The 23316-nt window shown below is 39.5% G+C and overlaps 1 protein-coding gene across 1 annotated transcript in view; it reads left to right on the top strand.

Annotated features, from left to right (window-relative positions):
• Window positions 1–1641: 1641 nt before the first annotated feature.
• The window catches only part of RINT1 (RAD50 interactor 1), a 27039-nt gene continuing 5364 nt past the window's right edge, over window positions 1642–23316 (top strand). The window contains exons 1-11 of the mRNA XM_060020269.1: window positions 1642–1808; window positions 2258–2303; window positions 8399–8583; window positions 10408–10649; window positions 13179–13352; window positions 13451–13600; window positions 14187–14343; window positions 16096–16206; window positions 16305–16530; window positions 17065–17202; window positions 18698–18897. Coding sequence (XP_059876252.1) covers window positions 1767–1808; window positions 2258–2303; window positions 8399–8583; window positions 10408–10649; window positions 13179–13352; window positions 13451–13600; window positions 14187–14343; window positions 16096–16206; window positions 16305–16530; window positions 17065–17202; window positions 18698–18897 — 1671 coding nt within the window. The 5' untranslated portion in view covers window positions 1642–1766. The remainder of the gene's footprint in view (window positions 1809–2257; window positions 2304–8398; window positions 8584–10407; window positions 10650–13178; window positions 13353–13450; window positions 13601–14186; window positions 14344–16095; window positions 16207–16304; window positions 16531–17064; window positions 17203–18697; window positions 18898–23316) is intronic.

Here is a 23316-nt window from a genome sequence, read left to right as displayed (position 1 = left end):
ACACCTTTATCCTTTTTTTTTTTTTTTTTTTGGCTGTGTTGGGTCTTCGTTGCTGTGCGTGGGCTTTCTCTAGTTGCGGAGAGCGGCGGCTACTCTTCATTGTGGTATGAGGGCTTCTGATTGCAGTGGCTTCTCTTGTTGCGGAGCACGGGCTCTAGGCCCGCGGGCTTCAGTAGTTGTGGCACACGGGCGTAGTTGCTCCGCGGCACGTGGGATCTTCCTGGACCAGGGCTCAAACCCATGTCCCCTGGATTGGCAGGCGGATTCTTAACCACTGCGCCACCAGGGAAGTCCCCACACCTTTATTCTTTATCCACACTTGATTGGTAGTTTACTAGTCACGTACAGAATTTCAGTTTGAAATAAATTTTCTTTGGAATTTAATAGACCTGCTCCCATGTCTTCTAGCTTTCTTTGTGACCCTTGAGAAATCAAAAGATATGCTGATTCTTGATCCTTTCTAAATGATCTCTTTTTCTCTTTGGAAGGCTAGGATTGTCTTTTTGCCCCCAGTGTGCTGCAATCTCACAATGATGAGCCTTGGGATGAGTCAAGTTGTACCCATTGTGCTTGGCACTCAGTGGGACCTCTTCAAGCTGGAAATTCATGACCTTTAGTTTGGGGGAAATTTTCTTGTTTTTTTGGTGATAACTCCTTCCCTAATCCCTGTTGTTGTTGTTTTACAATTCTTATTTTTTGTATTTTGAACCCCCTGTAGTGGTCCTCTAATTTATTTTTTCTTTCATATTTTTCATTTCTTTGTCCTTTTGCTTTTTTCCCCCCAGGATACTTCCCAACATTTATCTTCCACCTTTTTATTGAATTCTCATTTCTACTATCACTTTTTTTTTGTCTCTGAATGCTCCTTTTAAAATAGTAGCCTGTTACTGTTTTATGGTTGCAATGGTGTCACACATCTCAATGTATAAATAAATAAGGTTTTCTCCTCATTGAATGGTTTCTGTTTTCTCTAAGGGCTGCTTTTTTTCCCTTCCCCTGTTTGTTTCCGTCCCCGCGATACCACCTTCCATGTTTGTTTCTGAAATTGTCAAATCCCTAGGTCCTCTACTCAGCTCTTGCTGGCACTCCTAGGTCCCCTCCTTGGCAAAGGACAGGCTTTTTTGGTCTCTGCACTGGTTGAAGTGTATGTTAGCCGCAGAGTCCTTTTCCTCCTTTCAGGTCCCAGAGTGTTTACAACCAGATCTGTACCCTCCAGGTAGGAAGCTGGAGGGTCACCTCTAGTTGAATTTGATCTGCCTTAAAAGAAAGAGCCAAAGATAAAGACACTGGAAATTCCGCAACTAAACTGTCCAACCAAATTACATTAAAGCTAGTCAACACGCCTCCTCACACTCAAGAACATCTGGGATATCATCTAAAATATAAGTTGAAATGATTCATATTGAATTTACACTGTGCAGAGAGGGATACCTGCAAGCTCCATCCTTAACGACCCCAATGCTGTGGAGGAGGTTTACCGAGGTTGAGAAGGACCTCCTCCCCCCATCCCCTCCCCGGCCCCTTCTCCTTCCAGAGCAGCCGATCCGGCCCCCCGCCGCCAGGCGGAGCCACCGGGAACGGCCGGCGGCTGCGTGGGCAGGGCCTCTCTGGGAGGAGAGGAAGAAACCAGAGAGACGGCAGAGGAAGTTGCTGTGGCTCTGGGAGCTACGGTCTCGAAGCCCTACTGGTGTCTGATCACTGGCCGGAGCCGGAGTCCATTGGCCACGCTGGCTGCGCAAGGAGCCGAGGACTCGCGCGGAGGCAGGATGCTCCTGGCCGGCGATTTCGGCAAGGCGCCGGCAGCCCGGGTGAGGCGGCCCTTATGGCCCGGGGCGGGGACACTGGTGGCCCAGTGAGGTGGCACAGACCTCCCAGGGGAGGGTGCCTCGATGAAGTGGCCTTGGCGGCCTGGGGACGCGGTTGCGGTGGCCCGGGGGAGATGACTCTTGCAACTCTGGTGAGGTGGCAAAGACTTCCCGGGGGCGGTGGTCCCAGTGCGGTGGCTCTGGTGATCCCGGTGAGATGACACAGGTCATTCTGGGGAGGTGGCCCTGGAGGCCGGGCCTGGAGAGGTGGCAGTGGTGGCCCCAGGGAGGTGGCCCGTTTTAGAACCTCCAGATCCTGACCTCTCAGGAAGGCCCCAGAGGGAGGGGGCTGGGACCTTGTTGTCTTCCAGTGGATGCCCTCTGGGAACCCTGTGCGAGTTCCACCTATCACTTCAGTCTTAATGCGTTTGTCACACCTGATCTCCTTCTAGTGCTGCTCTGAAAACGGTGACCAAAGGAAGAACATCAAGGAGAAAAGTAAGCGGACTCCAAACACCTTAGCACTTTCTACCCAGCCATCTCTCCAAAACTCTGCCCTCAAGGGTCTGCATCGAGAAGGGTCTTAGCCTGTTATGTTTTAGATGAAGCATCTCTTTTTCTCTTTCTGTATTAAATACTGATTATCATCATACACATATTTTTGCCTTTCCGGATGGTAAAATATGGGATGATTTGGAGAAGAGCACTTCCTGTGCCCTACCTAGTGCAGGGACTTCTGTGGTTTCACTCCAGTGCTGCCCTTCATACTGGATTCAGAGTAATTGGGGCCTGCCTGTTACTTCAGTGAAGCATCAACTTATTAAGCATCAGGAATTTCGAGGGGCTAATGATCTAGGAGAGATGACCACCACCTTAGTTGCATTCAAAGGAGTCAAATGATCATTGTTCAGTTGTATTTACCTTCAGTGAATTTGCAGGTAATCGTTGATCTGGGAAGAGCACAACAGATAACTTGGTTCCTGGCTCTTGAACTGGATAGGGAAAAGGTCACTATCTCCATTTCCTTCCTAGGACAGGAGCATACACCAAGGGGTGGACATTTGGTATTTTACTTCTATAAGCTAAATGTGGCAAGATTTTGGAAATCAAGGAATCTTGAGGGCCTTTTGAAGTGAAATTTACTGGGAGAGGAAGCGGGAAGCATGGCACAGCTGTTCCATCAGAGGGTTTTTGGTTCTTCTCATCACGGCAAATAGTCTGGGAATGAGTAGTAGTAACAGAAAGGGTGCTTGTGTTACCATATTGGCTTTAGGAGTTAGACTTGCCCTTAACATTGCCTGTTGCTGCAATCTGCCTCAGAAAGAAAGCTCTGAGTACTTCATAGCACTTGACAGTCACAGCTGCCACAAGTTAGCTCCTTTTCCTTAAAGGATTTGAGAGTACCTCACATCATTCAGTTTAACCCTTCCCATTTCCACCTTTGCCCCATTCAGATGCCTGGGAAGTTGATGCCACGGAGCCGTAGACCCTCCTTTGTTGGCTTGGTCAATTTCTTTGCAATTGGAAGTGCTCTTTACAAAAAATAGAGGAAAGGAGAGACATTAACCACCCCCCCCAAATCACCATTGTGTCATTTTGAAGAATGTCATTTGACTAAGAATGTACTATGCTGCATTTAAATGGTTAAATCAAAAGAGTATAATTTTTTGTAAAAGGTGAAGATAGAATTTACTCCCTAAGCTACAGCAAGCTTATCTTCACAAAACATTCCCTCTGCACATAGCCCTGCCTCTGTGTATGCAGATATACCACACAACTCACATGTTTTATATAAGATAAATTAAAAAAGTCGACATTGTGGGCTTCCCCGGTGGCACAGTGGTTGAGAGTCCAACTGCTGATGCAGGGGACACGGGTTCGTGGCCCAGTCCGGGAAGATCCCACATGCCGCGGAGTGGCTAGGCCCGTGAGCCATGGCCGCTGAGCCTGCGCGTCCGGAGCCTGTGCTCCGCAACAGGAGAGGCCACAACAGTGAAAGGCCCGCGTACCGCAAAAAAAAAAAAAAAAAAAAAAATTTATCGGTGGAAGAGCCTGGGCCATTTGACCTGTAGTTCGCGGGGTTTTTTTGTTTGTTTGTTTTTCTTTTGGCCACACCCCGAGACATGCGGGATCTAAGTTCCCCGACCAGGGATCAAACCAGTGCCTGCAGTGGAAGCATGGTGTCTTAACCACTGGACCGCCAGTGAAGTCCACAACAGTGAGAGGCCTGCGTACCGCAAAAAAAAAAAAAAAAAAGTCAACATTGTGACTCCTGTACTTAATAGTAGATGGAGTCCTGTAGTAATAAAGTTTGATGCAGACCAGCCAATTCTGATCGTATCTGAAGGAGAAGAAAATAAGAATATTGTTTTGAAATTCAGGAAACATGGATTTTAGTCCCATTTATAACCTTTGAGTGTAGGCTGGGCAAATGTTAGAATTTATAGTAGGGAAGTTGAGGCATAGACTCTTACTAGTTTCACTTCTACCTACCAGTGAGCTACTCGTTCTCATTGCATGTGAAGAAGCTTTTAATTCTTATAAATTGAAGAGAACAAAGGAAAATTTGGTTTTTTTAAGGCCTGGGGGAGGGGAACATACACAGTACTAAATACTGGTATATATTATGTTAATCTCTTGTAGTTACATTTTGCATTTAGGCATATCTTTATCTAGATATTCTTATCTTCATTTTGTCAGAAGTGACTGTTGTTTTTTAATGAGGCTGATTATAACCTCTTGCCTTTCATTGCTGTTTCCTTAAAACTTTATTTTTCAGAAGCAGACTCACAGATATAGAGAACAAACTAGTGGTTACCAGTGGGGAGAGGGAAGCGGGAGGGGCAATATAGGGGTAGGGGATTTAGAATTACAAACTATTATGTATAAAATAAGCACTGAGTGAAGTAAGTCAGAGAAAGACAAATATCATGTGATATTGCTTATGTATGGAACATAAAGAAATGGTACAAACGAACTTATTTACAAAACAGAAATAGACTCACAGATGTAGAAAACTAACTTATGGTTACGGGGGGGGGGGGAGGGGGAGGAAGGGATACGTTGGGAGATTGGGATTGACATATACACCGTACTATATATAAAATAGATAACTAATAAGGACCTACTGTATAGCACAGGGAACTCTCTCAGTACTCTGTAATGACCTATATGGGAAAGAATCTAAAAAAGAGTGGATATATGTTTATGTATAACTGATTCACTTTGCTGTACACCTGAAACTAATACAACATTGTAAATCAACTATGCTCCAATAAAAATTTTTAAAAAAAGCTATGAGGATATATTGTACGATGTGGGGAATATAGCCAATGTTTTATAATTACAAATGGAGCATAACCTTTAAAAATTGTGAATCACTATACTGTACACCTGTAACATATAATATTGTATAGCAACTATACTTCAATTAAAAAAAAAAAAAGGGCTTTATTTTTGGTAAAGAGCCACTTCTACAAGGGCAGCTCCAAGGAAGAACAGAGGTGAAGTCCAACTAGCAGAGCTCTCAGGAGGTTCTGTATTGTTGCCCCAGCTTTATCTCTCATGTACACATCTTGTTTGTTTTGTTTTTTAGAAATTGTTGTAGTCCTTGTAACGAAATATATACTAGTACAGTCAAACTTTTAACAAACCATTAATGGTTTGTTTAGAGACAACCAAATCCTACAGGCAAACCTGAAGTAGAGAAATGCACTGTATGTTCAGGTTTATTCTAATGTTTGGTTTCTATGAACTCTACTCTCTTTTTCTCAGGGCCCTTATTTTATAGTATTTATTTTCATTTGGAGTTCAATGGCTATTACTCTGAATTTTTACAGTATCTTGTTTTTTGTTTGTTTTTTAAATTTCTAGGTACAACTCATCTCTAGGGAGATTAAACCCTGTATGTGGAATCATTCAAGTTGTGGACTTACTAGAGTTGAGCGTGGTTTATTTTTTTATTTAAAAAAATTTTTTTTAAACTTTTGGTTGCGCCAGGTCTTAGTTGCGGCAGGCGGGCACCTTAGCTGCGGCTCACTGGCTCCTTAGCTATGGCATGTGGACTCCTTAGTTGTGGCATGTGAACTCTCAGTTGTGGTGTGCATGTGGGATCTAGTTCCCTGGCTAGGGATCAAACCCGGGGCCCCTGCATTGGCAGCACAGAGTCTTAACCACTGCACCACCAGGGAAGTCCCTTGAGCGTGTTTAATGTCAGGGAACTTAATGGCTGCACAGTGACATGGAGTTACCATTATAAAGTTTGACCCAAACTTCAGGTTTCCTAAACTTTTCAGGAAGAAGGAAACCATAAGTAACCAAAAGGAGTAGCTTACACATGGAAACACACTTCAAAAGGAAGCAGTTCATCTTAGCACATGGGGGTGGGAGTAGGAGAAGGACATGGCAGCCGGCTGTGGGTCTTTGTCAAGAAACTGCTTTGAGCCTTCAGGTTTCTTGGGTTCAGGGCACATTCAGAAAGCCATGCTGGCACAGATCATCAGCAAAAGTATAGGTAGAGATACTCTGGAAGAGAGGAGCAGTGCTGTTGGTCCACAAATGTAGGACCATGGAAAATAATTTAATTGCCTTTGAAGTGGATTGTTTACTAGAAATTTGTTTTAAGTGTTTTGTTTAAATAAAAATCAGAATTTTTAAATTTATATATTTGAATCTTCCCTCATTCCACAAAGAATTCAAGGTAACTTAAATTGCTTAATTATGTCTTAAATATTCTGGATAGTGGAAGAAGGTATAGACTCCTGCAGAGTGAAAAACTGACTTGTGAACTACAGGAAATGATCGACTTTCAAGCATAGACTAAGGAGTGGACTCTGGGAATTTCACATACTTGGTGGGATGAGAGCAAAGCTACATAGCGTTCCTGTTTTCACTGGGTATTGTGTGTTCTGCTATAGTACATGTTGCCTCTGCTACCACTTTTCTTAAGAGGGTTCCAAATCACCTGTTTTTGTCATATTTAATAAGTCCAATATGAACTGGCCAATTCTAGTTTATTTGCCATGGGAAGAATCTCACTTTAGATTGTACAATTTAGTGGTTGCATTAGTCATTTTGAGTTTTCCTGGTAATGTGTTTTCTCTCAAATTTCTTTTTTTTTTTTCCGTTTCTGAAATGGACATCTTTTTTTTATAATTAATTTATTTTTATTATTAAAAAAATTTTTTTTGGCTGTGTTGGGTCTTTGTTGCTGTGCACGGCCTTTCTCTTGTTGTGGCGGGCGGGGGTTACTCTTCGTTGCGGTGGGCGGGCTTCTCATTGCGGTGGCTTCTCTTGTTGTGGAGCACAGGGTCTAGGCGTGTGGGCTCAGAAGTTGTGGCTCATGGGCTTAGTTGCTCTACAGCATGTGGGATCTTCCTGGACCAGGGCTCGAACCCGTGTCCCCTGCATTGTCAGGCGAACTCTTAACCACTGTGCCACCAGGGAAGTCCCTGAAATGGACATCTTTGTACAATCGCTTCTGAAGCTTTTAAAACTCTTTTACTCTTATATCAGGAGGAGTTTTTACTCATTGCTCTCCCTTTCAGATTTTTTTCATATACTTGAGATCTTTCAATACCTTTTTTGTTTCTTTTTTTTTTTAAACATTTTAAAACCAGAGTCCTCCTTTGGTGTTATTCTAGACTATACCATCTGATTCCTCGCAAATTTTGAAAATATATTAATAATTTAATAAAAGCTGCATCAGCAGAATCAGATTTGACCTTTTTCCCCTGAGTAATAAAAGATTCTTAAGATACACAGTTGTCTAGAAAAGTTTAGTTCTGTTTGTAACTGCACTGTCATGCCAACATCTATTGCAACCTGTGGATACTAGGACAGAGTTTAGTAATTTTTCTTTCACTCAGAATTTCCTAAGCTCTTAAGCATTTTATAGTAGTACTTGATCGATAGATTGCTTTATAGCTATTCATTTGGGTATTTGTGTGTGTGTGTGTGTGTGTGTGTGCGTATGTGTATTTATATGCATATATATACCCATATATATATATAAATATATACACTCATCCATTGGTATCCATGGGGCATTGGTTCCAGGACCTCTGCGAATATCAAGATCCCTGGATGCTCAAGTCCTTTATATAAAATGGCATAGTATTTGCCCGTAACCTACACATATCCTCTGTGTGCTTTAAATCATCTCTAGGTTACTTAATGCCTAATGCTAATAATAATAGTTTTGCATACAATGCAAATGCTATGTAAATAGTTACTGGAGCATGGCAAATTCATTTTGCTTTTCGGAACTTTTTGGATTTAAAAAACTTTTTTTTTATCTGCAGTCGGTTGAATTCATGGATGTGGAGGGCTGACTGCTTTATATAAATATATAAAATACAGTGTGTATGTATACATACATATATTCATTTACACACACTATATTCATTAGGGTATTTTTGTGTATGTGTGTATATATACATATACACACAAGTACTATATATACAAAAATGCCATATATAGGTAGTGTTTTCTTTAACTTTTGAAAGTAGATATGTTGCCTTGTATATCTTTTGCATTTCCTTTAACTCCATAGTACTTGGTGGTGTTGAGTAATTGTTATTCTTTCATTTTAGGTGACATAAATATTGCAGCTGTCGTTGGAAACCAACCAGTCTGTGAAAGTACAGATAACGGTGATCTCCCTTCCTATGTGGCGGTATTTATAGAAAAGGAAGTCGGAAATGACCTTAAATCTTTAAAGAAACTTGATAAACTCATAGAACAGATGACAGAAAGTAAAATGCAGTTAGAAGAACAGGCAAGTATTAAAACTCATTGAAACAATATCAGTACTATACTCATTATAATATAATGTAAATATAACCATTAATATATAGGCATTTTTGAAAATATAGATTGTGACAAACAGTCTAATCATTTAAAACTGCTTAATAGGTTTTAAGGACCTACAATGTGCTAGGTGTTTTACAAATTATGTAAAAGAGAAAGTTCCTACTGATAATGATTTATGTCTGACATTTATGTCTGACATTTTCATACAATGACTTTTAATGTGCTTTTAAAAGTAAATTCATGGGATACCAAAATGTTACAACACTATCATTCCAATTTTTTTATATATGCACACATAGGGAGAAAACATTAAAATAAGTATAACATTATAATAATGGTTATTTCTGGGTGGTTGGTTAATAAGTGATTTATTTTCTTTTTTTCTTCTTTAATAAATTTATTTATTTATTTAGCCTGTGTTGGGTCTTCATTGCTGTGAGCAGGCTTTCTCTAGTTGCAGTGAGCTGGGGCTACTCTTCGTTGCGGTGCTCAGGCTTCTCATTGCGGTGGCTTCTCTTGTTGCGGAGCATGGGCTCTAGGTGCCGGGTTTCAGTAGTTGTGGCACACGGGCTCAGTAGTTGTGGCTCGCGGGCTCTAGAGCTCAGGCTCAGTAGTTGTGGCACATGGGCTTAGTTGCTCCGCGGCATGTGGGATCTTCCTGGACCAGGGCTCAAACCCGTGTCCCCTGCATTGGCAGGCGGATTCTTAACCGCTGTGCCCCCAGGGAAGTCCCACAAGTGATTTCTTTATATCTTTTTGTATTTTCAAGTTTTTTTCTTTTTATAATAAACATATTACCTGAAATAATGTTTTAAAAAATCCAGTGGGAGACTTCCCTGGTGGCGCAAACTTCCCTAAAAATTTCCACCCAACCTGCAAAGGTCTGTGCATGAGCCATGCAAGCACAATTGCCTTGCACCCCAAAACCTTCTACTCAAAGTGTGGGAACTTGTAAGAAATGCAGAATCTCAGTCCCTACTTCAGGCCTATTAAGTCTGAATCTGCACTATAACCAGATCTCTAGGTGATTCCTATGCATGTTCAAGTCTGGGAAGCACTGCCTTCGTACACCATTACACCTGGCATCTCTTTTATTGCACTAATCCCACTGTTGAAGGTTTGCCTACATCTCTCTTCCATACCAGCTGAGCTTAAGGGCAGATGCTGTGTCTAATTTATCTGTCAGACCCTAGCACAGTGCCTGGTATAGAGTGTCTAATCAGTGTTGATTAAATTGAAATTCCTTTATAATATTCTTATCATATTGTACTGATGCCTGATATTTGTATATGTTTTTCTATCTGCTGTAAGAAAAATTTATTTAATAAACATCATATCTAAAGGCATTACCTGGGTATCATCTTACCAAGTCAATAGTTCCTTCTCAAGCTGGGCTTAAATCAGAATCACCTGGGGAACTTTTGCAAATAGTTACCCAGACTTTTAGTATCAGAGCCTCATTTGTTTCTGAAAGAAAATTATTAGTAGATAAAGCAGGTAAATGTTCTTTGGCTGGACCCTCTGAAAGTGCTGAGCTTCATGATGGTAGATCCAAAGATGTTTACTGGGGGCCCTCCCTACACACCTCCACATAGAGCATTTCATGTTGAGGTTTGGTTAGTACAGGATGCAGAAACCCAACGTTTCTTTTGAAGCTTTTAAATGACAATTTTCATTTCTATTAGAACAAACATGCATTTTGAAGGTAACTAATAAAAAAGAGAAAAAAATGAGAATCTTATCTGATTGCTGCTGTTTTTTATTTTTTGTTTGTTTTTGGTATGGGCAGGTACTTACAGTTTCATCAGAAATCCCTAAAAGAATTCAGAGTGCCTTAAAAAATGCAGAAGAATCAAAGCAATTCCTTAATCACTTTCTGGAGCAAGAAAGCCATCTCTTCAGTTCCATTAACAGCCATCTGCTGACTGCACAGCCCTGGATAGAAGATCTCGGAGCCATGATTAACCAAATTGAAGAGATTGAACGGCATCTTGCTTATCTTAAATGGATTTCACAAATTGAAGAACTGAGGTAAAATAGGCCTCCTTGTTCTCATAATTATTATTTTCCTTTGAGGCTATGTCTTAGAGAGTACGTGCATGCCATTAAATAATTGAGTTAATTAAAGATTATAATAATGTGATTTTACCAGTTACGAAAATAGCATTATGATAATGATTCTTTTCCTTTATTATGAATGAACATAAACTTTTAAGGGAGCTTAATTTGCGTTTGAAAGAAAGTAATCCAAGTAAAAAGTTTTAAGTCCTATAGTTATATTGTGAACACATGATAAAAATGATTATAATGCCAACTCATCAGTGTGGTAATATTCCTCTTTTACCTTTTAGAGACGGTCACTTAATGAATGGATTGCTTTCTCTATAATTTGAATTTTTTTCAGTGGGTATCACCTAAGAAGAGCTACACAGTATTTATTATTAGATGAAAAACAGAGTCCTGCTGCTTTTGAATAGGGAAAAATAAAGAAATACAGTGGACCCCTGAACAACGCAGGGGTTAGGAGCATCAGCTCTCCTCAGCTGTCAAATCTGCATCCAACTCATAGTCAGCCCTCTGTATCCACGATTCCTCCCTATCCTTAGCTCCACATTCACGGATTCAACCAACCAGGGATTGTGTACTACTGTAGTATTTACTACTGAAAAAAATCAGTGTATAAGTGGACTCGTGCACTTCAAACCCATGTTCCTCAAGGGTCTATTGTAACTCTTTTTGAATTAAATACATATCACTGGTAGTTGATTGTGAGTGTCTGGTATTGCCTTTCAAACAAGCTATATTAACATTTCTGCCTACATTGGTAGATTTTTTGGTTTCATGATTTAAATTCTGAAAATAGCTATAAAAGACAAAATCTGGGGACTTCCCTGGTGGCGCAGTGGTTAAGAAGCCACCTGCCAATGCAGGGGACAGGGTTCGTGCCCTCGTCTGGGAAGATCCCACATGCTGCAGAGCAACTAAGTCCCTGCGCCACAACTACTGAGCCTGCGCTCTAGAGCCCACGAGCCACAACTCCTGAGGCCACGTGCCACAACTACCGAAGCCCGTGCACCTAGAGCCCGTGCTCCGCAACGAGAGAAGCCACCACAATGAGAAGCCCTCGCACTGCAACGAAGAGTAGCCCCCGCTCACCACAACTGGGGAGAAGCCTGCACGCAGCAATGAAGACCCAACACAGCCAATAAGTAAATAAATAAATGAAAAATTTAAGAAACAAGACAAAATCTGTTAAAAAACTTAGTAAGAATGACTAGGAAAGGAGAAGAACGAAAAATGAGAGAATGAGCGTAGGGGAAGGCCAAAAGGGCTGTCAGAAATAGAATAATACACACATGAGATTAGTATGATTGTTGAGGCCTGAAGCAGTGATGGTGGAAAACAAAGGCCGCTCGTGTTGGAGGGAGAAGGGAAAGTACTAGTGCATAGTGGAGATGGGCAGGGTGGCAGTACACATTCCTGCGCTTGAGGGTGCTGTGCCCACCCAGCAGCGTAACCGAAGCGTGGCACTCAGCAGGGGATGAGAGTCCCAGCTTACTCTCACCTAGCAAAGTGGCCAGGCCTGGGTAGGATGTACACAGGCTGCCTAGAGGGAGAGCACTTCCGACCCCTGAACTGAGATTAATTATTGAAAAGGTTAAATTTTGTTCCTATTCTGGATTAAGATATGGAATGTTATTTTCATCAAAAGAAACATTTCAGTTTTAAATGTTTTGTTTTATTTAGCCAATATGCAAAATGGTAGTCATGGGCTGAATGAATCCTGAAGATAGGTTGTATTTGGCTTCTTTTAAAGAATTTGATTAATTGGTTTGATTTTACATGGAAATCTTGATTTCTGGATTCTCTTGAAAAATTTTAAGATTTGGCTACATTGGACCTACACTCCAGTGTGGCAGCACTTGGCTGGAACCTTAGGATGGGGTATGTGCCTTTTAGCTTGTCCTAGTCCCCGCCCACTTTGCTTTTTTCATTTACTGTGCCCATCAGGCCTTGCGAGGCATTTGAGTTTGCTACCCTTGCTGTAGAGCTTACCTTAAGTTTTGTCTGCAACTTGGCTAACAGTAACTTGAAAGGACTAAACTCTGAGGTGCCACCTCCCTAAGTTTCCTATAATCCAGTTTAGCTGGGCAAAGTAGGTAAAAATTGAAGTCTACCATATTTGACCTTACCAGATGCCACCCACATTCTCCCCTTTGGATTAAGATATGACAGACTTCTGTCAAAGACAGATTTATTAGAAATGAGTGGTGCCTGAGGGAATGTGACAAAGGAAAATTCTTTTACCTTGGGAGGGGTGGGAAGGGAAAGGTGGAGGGAGGTATCCTGAACACAGGCCACTGTTCTTAGAAGGATGCTGAATTTGAGGACTCCAGGCTCCCAGAGACTTGCGTATCAGGTAAAAAAGCCACTCCAAGGTGGCGCTTCCTTCTTTCTTGGATGTAGCTTTATATACAGCAGGAGGAAACAGCAGTTTTTCCACATTTGGAATTATTGTGGACAAACTGTCTTTACAGTTTGTTTTGCCTTGTTTTGCAGTGATAACATTCAGCAGTATCTGATGACCAATAACGTCCCAGAGGCAGCTTCTACTCTGGTCTCTATGGCAGAACTTGACATCAAGCTTCAGGAATCATCCTGTACTCATCTTCTTGGGTTCATGAGAGCCACTGTTAAATTCTGGCATAAAATTCTCAAGGACAAGCTTACAAGGCAAGAAATTTATCCATATTTCATGGTAATTGCTTTCAGATGGATATTTGGTGCTCACGGTATTTTACTGTAATATTTGTGTCACTTTTCTGTTACAGTGACTTTGAGGAAATTTTAGCACAGCTTCATTGGCCATTCATCGCACCCCCTCAGTCTCAAACTGTTGGCATAAGTCGACCAGCCAGTGCCCCTGAGATATACAGTAACTTGGAGACACTATTTTCTCAGCTCCTGAAACTACAAACCTCGTATCTTTGTTGGAGTTAAAACTCACTAAAATTTCTTTTTTCTAGAGTGGATTTGTGGCCAGAGAGTAAAGTGACCAGAGAGTAAAGCTTTCTGAAAGTGGCCAGGGAGTAGTGGGTTTGGACTTGATCTCTGTATTCCCATGGACTGTTCTCCTTCCACATAAATTGCATGTGGGTGGGAGGGCTGTGAGGAGTTCTGAAATGCATGACTGTAAAAGTTTGCATCACATATAGGTCTCATGGGACAATCAAAAAAATGGGCAAATGGGAAGAAACCTTAGTAACTTAGTACTAATTTAATAGCACGATTACTTGAATATGTTTCCTTACTACTTATTATTCTTTATTTTAGGAAAGACAGATTAATTCTAATAACATTTTTCATGTACTTTTTACTGAAGTCATGTAATGTAAAGTTAGACTACATATTATCTGTATTATAATTAATTTTACTTAGTATCATATATGTCTCTTGGAGAAATGTGTGTATACACATACGTGTGTGTGTATACATACATATACGTGTGTGTGTGTATATACACACATATACATATGCTTTTCTTTTTCCTTGACTTGACTATGTCAGAGATGAATTACTTACTGAGACAAAACAACTTCCAGAAAAATACTCTCTTCCTGCATCCCCTGCTGTCATCCTGCCCATCCAGATTATGCTGACTCCCCTTCAAAAGAGGTTCAGGTATCACTTCAGAGGGAACCGACAAACTAATGTTATAAGCAAGGTGTGCTTTGCCAATTCTTGCCCTTGGTTTTTATTAATAGCAAATGTTAAGGCTTTCTGTACTTCTGCTGCTTTGAGTTAAAATCTGATTCTATTCACATTTCTGTTTTTCTCTGAAGAGCTAAATTCCTGTTTTGCCACTACCCTTTATAGATATATTTTGGGACTTGTGTTGATTTGTTGTAGGAATCAGCTCACTCACTAGCACATCATCTGACCAGTTTCTGAAGTTTCCCCTGGGGTGTGCTGTAGCATTTGCTGTGGCACTTTTTACAACTGGCTCTACATGTGTTCCACTGTGCAGATTGCTCCTTCAGGTTTATAAATATATCAGAAAGAAAAGTGAGAATCAAAAGATAGTAGAGCATTAGTTTTTGAGTAGAAGTGCTGATGCTAAAATGATTTGTAGCTGTGTAAGACAAAGTATGGGGATAAGTGACAGGAATGGCTTTGAGGAAATTATCACCAACATTTTAGTTGAGGGACTATACCCATGTGTACTGGGCATACTGTTGAGATTTTTTTCTTTAATTTGATCAGAAAAACAATCACTGACAACTGTTTTCAATGAAATTTGATTGAATTTGTTGAGAATTATAACCTTGGGAGTTGCTAGGGGGTGGATACTATTCTTGAGTCTTGCTACATCTAATGCAGTGCAAGTAGCAGAGGGATTCGGTAAGTGTTTTTTTTTTTTGTAATAGGGTCTTGTTTTATTTTTAAAATATATATTCTTAATTTCTCGGTGTTTTGAAGTAAATGTTATTAAATGCCAGATTACACCAGGCATTGTATGTGTCATCTATAAATGAGTTTATAGGCTTTATAGAATATTAAAGGAATCAAGGGATAGGCAGTTACATCTGTATAGGAAGGGAGTAGAGTGGCAATGGATTTCTGGTTCTTAAATTCAGCTTGTTCTTTTGTACTTCATGGTTCTCCTCCTTTTTTGGATGGGGTGTTGGTGGAAAGAAAAGTAGAACCTATTAGTAAGTGTAAGTGAGACAAAACAATAAACCTAAACTGTAGAGAGGCAGTGATCGTTTGAAGTAAGAAAATTGTGAGTTATATTGTTGCTTCCTGAAGTGTGGTTCCAGTGGTCCTAGTACTATGACATCAAGCCTGAACTATGCAGCCCCCGAGAGTAGCTACTGCCCCTTTTTCATTTCTGTATTCCCAGCATCTAGCACACAGCAGGGTTTTACCTTTCAGTAAATGTTCTAGAATTCCTGTCCAGCAAAACTTGGAAGGTTTATAGAATCATCTCTAGGGACAGTTTAAAAAGCTGCATACTTATATTACTCTTCTATAATTATACCTGTTTTAAAGCATTTGTATTTCTTGTAATGCAGACCAGCCAAATTTTTTTTCCTAATTTAGGTTTTGAAAAAAAGAACAAAACAGAAGATGGTCATGTTTAAAAATTATTTTGGAATGTTATTTCAAAAAAATATATAATATTTATACTTTACATATTTCTAAAGTACTAGGTTTTAAATATTTATGGCATTGTAAATTTATGAGTTTACTGACATAAGCCACATTATTGAAATTTATTGGGAGTACATTGGGAAACATTTGATTATTAAGCCTTGCATGAATTTAAAGTTCAGAGTAGAAATTGTGCTCTTACATATAGGAATTTTCAACTAATTTTTGTAAGTACTGTGTGTCTACAATTAAATAGAGACATTTAACTGTACTTTGCAGTTGGAATGACTTAAGAATTCAAACTGTTTACCTCCTTCCTCAGCCCGAATGGTACTTGGCTCAGGTACTTATGTGGATTGGGAACCACACTCAGTTTCTGGATGAGAAGATTCAGCCAATATTAGACAAAGTAGGCTCTTCGGTAAATGCAAGGGTAAGAGACTTTGTCCAAAGCATTTCCGTTTTAGAGTTGTAGGTGTCCATGAATAACCTGTCATTTTCATTACCTTATGCTTATGTATATTTTTGTAGCTTGAATTTTCTCGGGGCCTTATGATGCTGGTTCTTGAAAAGTTAGCTGCTGATATTCCTTGTCTGCTCTATGATGACAGTCTCTTCTGTCATTTGGTGGATGAGGTGCTTTTGTTTGAAAGAGAACTACACAGCGTTCATGGCTATCCCAGCACTTTTGCTAATTGTATGCATATTCTGTCAGAAGAGACCTGTTTTCAGAGATGGTTGACTGTGGAGAGAAAATGTAAGTGCTCACGTGGCTGTGGGGTGGGGAGAGATGCCTCTTTTTGCGTATATAAGCTTTCTCCAGTTCTGGGTAGAAACTAGAGCCATCTATATTTTTCTTGGTTAGGGTTTACCAAGTTGCCTTCAGAGATCATCTTATTTTCTTTTCTTCCCATCAAGCTTCAGTTTTTCCCAGAATTGCACTCTACAGGTTTCTAGGGTAGAATATTCAAGCCAATACAGTATATAGTTAACTGTTTTATAGATTTTACGTATAGTATTTCTGTTCTTGCTGGAATCATATTGGATGTGGCTTGTCTAGTGAGTGTAACTATTTTGAAGATTTGGGGTAGGTATGGCAGGGAGAAGTAAAATATCTTATTTAACCCTAGAATAGAGCACGTTAAATATAGTACAACTAGTAGGAGGTTATAGATTTATTTTTTCATGAAAAGTTACCATTCCTAAGAGATTATGAGTTGAAAGATCAGGAATTTGTAATGTAACAATCTGTAACTAGTTGTTTGACATAATCCTTTTTCCTGCTTATCAGTTGCTCTTCAAAAAATGGACTCAATGCTCTCGTCAGAAGCTGCCTGGATATCCCAATATAAGGATATCACTGATGTGGATGAGATGAAAGTTCCAGACTGTGCGGAGACGTTTATGACACTACTCTTGGTTATAACTGGTAAGTATAGTCTTTTAAGATACAACTTTGTTTTTTTTTAAAGTACTGACTCTTAACAGACTTGTGGTTGCCAAGGGGTGTGGGGGGTGGGGGGATGGATTCCATTATGTGATAAACCATAATGGAAAAGAATATGAAAAAGAATGTATATATGTATAACTGAGTCACTTTGCTGTATAACAGAAATTAAATACAACGTTGTAAATCAACTATACTTCAATACATAAAATTTTAAAAAGTCAATGAAAGTACTGATTCTTCACATGGTACTTTTCAAGTAGTTTGACAAAATATATAGTGGTTATTGTAATACCTTCAAATTCAGTTTCTATTTTGGCAGAACTCTAGCACAGCATTCCAGCTTTTAGATTTTTAGTAATCTAAATAAGATCTTAAACATTAGTTTCCATGAGGGGAAAATTCCTGAATCGTTACATAAAAACAAATAAGAATTTAATTTTATTACCTGAAATCTCTTGCCTTTCAACTTTTTGAGTGTCTTCAGTAAATGGTGATTGACCTAAATTTTATATATTATTTTCTTCACCTCGATATATCAAAGATTGTAGAACAGTAAAATAATAAAGTAACTTTAGGGATTGGAATAGTAATAGGACCTCTTCTTATGGTGCAAGAATGTTCTGGCTGGAGGGTGGCCCAGCGGCCTCTAGCCCTGGTTTGTCTGCAGCCATCCACGTTGCCCCAGGGCACTGCAGGCCTGCTGGTTCTCCAGGTGCCACTGAGCCCTCACTGCCATTATCCTCCAGTGTCTTGTCCATTGCTTGGGCCTGTCTAGTAACCTGAAGAGGTGTCATTCCAGGCCAGTCAGTAAATTCTATATTCTAACTGTAAGAAAGATATGAAAAACACTAAAATACAAAAAAATTTAGCAAAACTGATTAAAAAAAATTTTATTATGGAAATTTTCTAATATATATAAAAGTAGCATATCGAACCCTCAGGTATCTGTTACTAAGGTTTAAAACTATCACTTCTCTATTATGTGTTTTTCTCCCCCCAAAATCCAGATTTTTTCCCCTGAAGTATTTTAGAGAACATTTCAGACATCTTAGCATTTCACCTATAAATCCTTAACTATATCTCTTTTAACCTACCCTAGTTCCTCCTTCCTTTTTTAAAAAATGTCATTTATTTGTTGAAGAAATAGAATAGTTTTGGTATATAACTTTCTCATATGCCTTTTTAAAATATTGAGATATAACTTTTTAAATTGCAGTATAGTTAATTTACAATGTGTTAGAAGCATAACTCATATACAGTGAAATGCATAGATCTTTAGTGTACAGATCAATGAGTTTTGACAAATACCAATACTTGGGAAACCCACGTACTTAGAGAGTTTAGAAATGCATCCATACTTGAATGGTCAATCGATTTTTGACAAAGGCACCAAAGCCAGTCAGTAGGAAAAACCTATAACTATGTCATGGATGGTACCATAAACCTTCATATGTCTTGTTAACTTTCTCCACAGACAGATATAAAAATCTTCCCACAGCTTCCAGAAAGCTGCAGTTCCTGGAGTTACAGAAGGACTTAGTAGATGATTTTAGGATACGATTAACTCAGGTGATGAAAGAAGAGACTAGAGCTTCCCTTGGCTTTCGATATTGTGCAATTCTTAATGCCGTGAACTATATCTCAACAGTACTAGCAGATTGGGCTGACAATGTTGTAAGTTAATCTTTTATATTAAGTAATATATTAGTAACTTCAACAGTTTTGCCTTTTGAAATCTGTTGAATCTGTAGCAAGCAAGTTAGGCAGAATCACAGTTGGGCCAAACTTAGGAGGTGTGATTAAAGTACATATTTTTCTCATTCAAGTCTCAAACGGTTAAATAATCCTGATATTTTAATCACTGGAGAAGCCATCTTTTCGTGAAATTGTTGTTTATAAAGTGAACCATTTTCCTTTTTTAGACTCTGAACTTGGTAAATGTCATGAATAGTAATTGCCATCTCGCGAAAAGCTAAGATTGTGTAATGGTGTCAAAATCAATAAAGTTCAAGACTTTAAGGAAAATAAAAGAATAACATTTGATACCTTTTGAGTGCCTTCGAAACATAAATTATGAAATCATAAAAACAGAAACATTTTTTAACCTATTTCATACATTAAAAAATTATTTAATACTTTATTTTCAAACATATTCAAGAGTGAATAGAATGGTAAAACGAACTCCCATGTGCCTATCACCCAGCTTTTTTTTTTTTTTTTTTAAATTTGGCTGTGCCACATGGCATATGGGATCTTAGTTCCCCAACCAGGGATTGAACCCGCACCCATCCTGCATTGGAAGTGTGGACTGGACTACCAGGGAAGTCCTCACCCAGCTTCTTATACCAACTGTGTTTCATTTAAACCTTTGCTCTACCCCCATGTGTGATTATTTTGAAGTAGATCTCAGATACATTTCGTGGTAAATATTTTCATATGTATCTCTAAAAGATAAGAACACCTTTTTTAAAAACACACCACCAGGGGACTTCCCTGGTTGTCCAGTGGTAAAGAATCCGCCTTCCAGTGCAGGGGACGCGGGTTCAATCCTTGGTTGGGGAACTAAGATCCCGCATGCCGCGGGGCAACAAAGCCCGCGTGCCACAACTATTGAGCTTGCATGCCTCAATGAGAGAGCCCGCATGCCGCAACTACAGAGCCCACATGCCCTGGAGCCCGCACACCACAACCAGAGAGAAAAAACCCGCACGCCACAACTAGAGAGGAGCCCGCGTGCTGCAATGAAAGATCCCGCATGCCCCAACTAAGACCTGATGTAGCCAAAATAAATAAATAAATAAATATTTAAAAAAAAATACCGTTATCACATCCAAAAAAATTAACTAATTTCTTACCCTGGAAGGTATATTTTAAATAAATCTAAAAATCAAACCCTGGATTTAGTAACAAGTACTGTGAAAGGCCTTTTACCTCCAAGGATTTTACTTATCCTTCCTTTCTCCATGCAGACTCCATGTGTTGGCAGATTTGATCTGCCTAAATATAATTAACTAGTACTTTAGTTTTACTCTTTTTATTAATCCAGGGAATATATTGGTGATCAGGGCTTTTGGTAACCAGATTTTCTAATATGTACTTCCAACTAAAAGTGAAGAAACTTAATTAGTCTTTATAGCCTTAACATAAATAGATTAATTCCTTTAGCTGTTTTAGATATTAAAATGATTGCAGAGGGCCTCCAAGACCTCCTTTTTTTTTTTTTTTTTTTTTTTTTTTTGCGGTATGCGGGCCTCTCACTGTTGTGGCCTCTCCCATTGCGGAGCACAGGCTCCAGACGCGCAGGCTCAGCGGCCATGGCTCACGGGCCTAGCCGCTCTGTGGCATGTGGGATCTTCCCGGACTGGGGCACGAACCCGTGTCCCCTGCATCGGCAAGCGGACTCTCAACCACTGCGCCACCAGGGAAGCCCCAAGACCTCCTTCTTGGACAGGGTGTTCTCAGGTTAGGAATCACTGTTCTAAGATCATGTGTGTGGATACAAAAATCCAGCAAGGCCCATGAAGTACATTTCATGGCAGAAAGCATTAACACAGGATTAAGATGACCATAAAACAGTAAAATATACATTTAATGGTGAAAAAACTATACTGAGTATAAAGAATATGAAGACACATTATAAATATAAGTATTATGTGTATAATTGTGTCATTAAATGAAAGTAGGAAAATAAAACAACTATAATTTTAACTAAAGACTTAAAAACATCCCTTTTAAAATGTGATAAAGTGGGAACTGAATAATTACAGACTTAAATAATTAGAAGGACTGATTAACTGGAGATTGGTGGTAAGTCCACAGTATACTAAGGGAAACACAATTTTTGAGTGTGTCCAGCTGAGTCACAAATATGAACGAAGGTAAATTAAAATTTCTATACATTGTCAAATCTTAATGTAATAAAACAAAAAATAAAAGCAGAAATGAAATATAGCCACACACAGGCATTTAAAATATTCAATGCCTGAGTTAGAAAGTCTAGAAAACATGACAAGAATGTATTTTAAATTATGAATTTATGATAAAAAATTATATACTGCTAGCACATTATATAGAAGATATTTTCCTTTACTGTGAAAGAAAAAACAAAATGAAAAAGTCTTTATCAGGGTAATAAGCCAAAAAAATAGGAAACAAAAATAAATATACTAATAACAGATACAAACAAGATAAATATCTAATAAACACAATCATAGTTTACTCTAATCTGGACTCTCTGGTTGGGACTTTGTAATTACTTAAAGCCTTTTCTACAAAAATGTTAACTGAAATACATGTGCATATCATTCTGCTGAGCAAGGAAAATAATCATTTCATAAAATGAATATAAGTGGAGTGTAATGATGAATGCATCTATCTTTATAAAGTCACCTAATCAGAATACATTCATTCATTATGTACTTTTATGTGTCATGTTCCTAATTTTAGTAAGTGCTTTTATTCACTCACCCCACCACAGCGCTCCATTTTCTGCTAAGCTTTTTCGTGAAACGAATTGTCATTCTTGCTGCTTATGCCAGTGATTTTAATAAGAGACTCATTCAGGACCACATGTTTAGCTTCAATGAAATATTTGTGGAACATCATTAACTACTTTACTCAGTGCCATAGTCTGTTAACAAAGATGAATTGGCCATCATCCCTAGCCTTAGAAAATTTATGAGTTGACTCTTCAAGTCATGAATGAATTTTGTGTTTGGTATGTTACTATGGTACAAATTCTGTTTAACATCAAAAATCATTTACGGCTTCCCTGGTGGCGCAGTGGTTAAAAATCCGCCTGCCAATGCAGGGGACACGGGTTCGATCCCTGGTCTGGGAAGATCCCACATGCCGTGGAGCAACTAAGCCTGTATGCCACAAATACTGAGCCTGAGCTCTAGAACCCGCAAGCCACAACTACTGAGCCCACGTGCCACAACTACTGAGCCCACGTGCCACAAATACTGAAGCCTGTGCGCCTAGAGCCCATGCTCCACAACAAGAGAAGCCACGACTATGAGAAGCCCGCGCACGCAATGAAGAGTAGCCCCTGCTCACCGCAAGTAGAGAAAGCCAGCACACAGCAACGAAGACCCAACACAGACAAAAATAATTAATTAATTAAAAAATCATTTAATCACATTCACAGTCCTTCAGCCTGTGAATGCTCTAAATAAAAATCATGTAAGCTCTTGTATTACACAGAAAAAAGTAGAGTTCACCTTCCATTCATTTAGATTCTCCACTAAGAGCTGTCTGTCCATTGCCAGACTGTGCTAAGCCTGACATAACCCAGCCATTCAGAATTAGGAATGTTTCAGTCATAGGTGACAGAAACCCAGATTCACGCTGGCCTAAGTAGGGGAGTGCGGTGGCGTGAGGAGGTGAGGAATTTGTGTAACTGAAAGGATTAGGCAGGGCTGCTCTAAAGTTGTTCATTCCTGGCTTCACTCGTAGGCCGGCTCTGGTAAGTATGACCATGGGTGGCTCCAGGCTTCCATGGTCCATGAGCAGGCTCAAAAGGACACTGCCACTTCCCTGCCAGCTTCAGCAGAAATGCCAAGATGGCCTCTCACATGTCATCCCTGAACAATCCCTAGTAGCCATGCCCAGTCTCCTCTTAATAGACATTCAGGTTGTTTTTAACGTTTTGCTAATTACCCACAGCGTTGTTTTCCTGTAGGGCAGAAAGAATAATACTAATTCTACCTAAAATAATACTGTACAAAAATGACATTTTAATTCTCTTAACTCATATATCTTCTAGGTTTACTACAGCTCTCAATCTGTGTCTAGAAAAACATGAGCACTTAAAGAAGGTAGCCGTTAGGGGAATGCAAATCAAAACCACAATGGGATGCCACTTCATACAAACTAGGATGGCTGTAATAAAAAAGACGCAGTAACAGTTATTAGCATGACGTAGAGAAATCTGAACCCTCACTCACCGCTGATGGGAATGTAAAATGGTACAGTTGCTGTGGAAATAGTCTGGCAGTTCCTCAAAAGGTTAAACACAGATTTACTATAGGATCCTGCAATTCTACTCCTAGGTATATATCCAAGAGAAATGAAAACGTATGTTTGTGCAGA

The sequence above is a fragment of the Delphinus delphis genome, chromosome 9, assembly GCF_949987515.2.
Source record: "Delphinus delphis chromosome 9, mDelDel1.2, whole genome shotgun sequence".
NCBI lineage: Eukaryota > Metazoa > Chordata > Mammalia > Artiodactyla > Delphinidae > Delphinus > Delphinus delphis.
The sequence above is the reverse complement of the archived record's forward strand: the minus strand, read 5'-3'. Positions and strand labels throughout refer to the sequence as shown.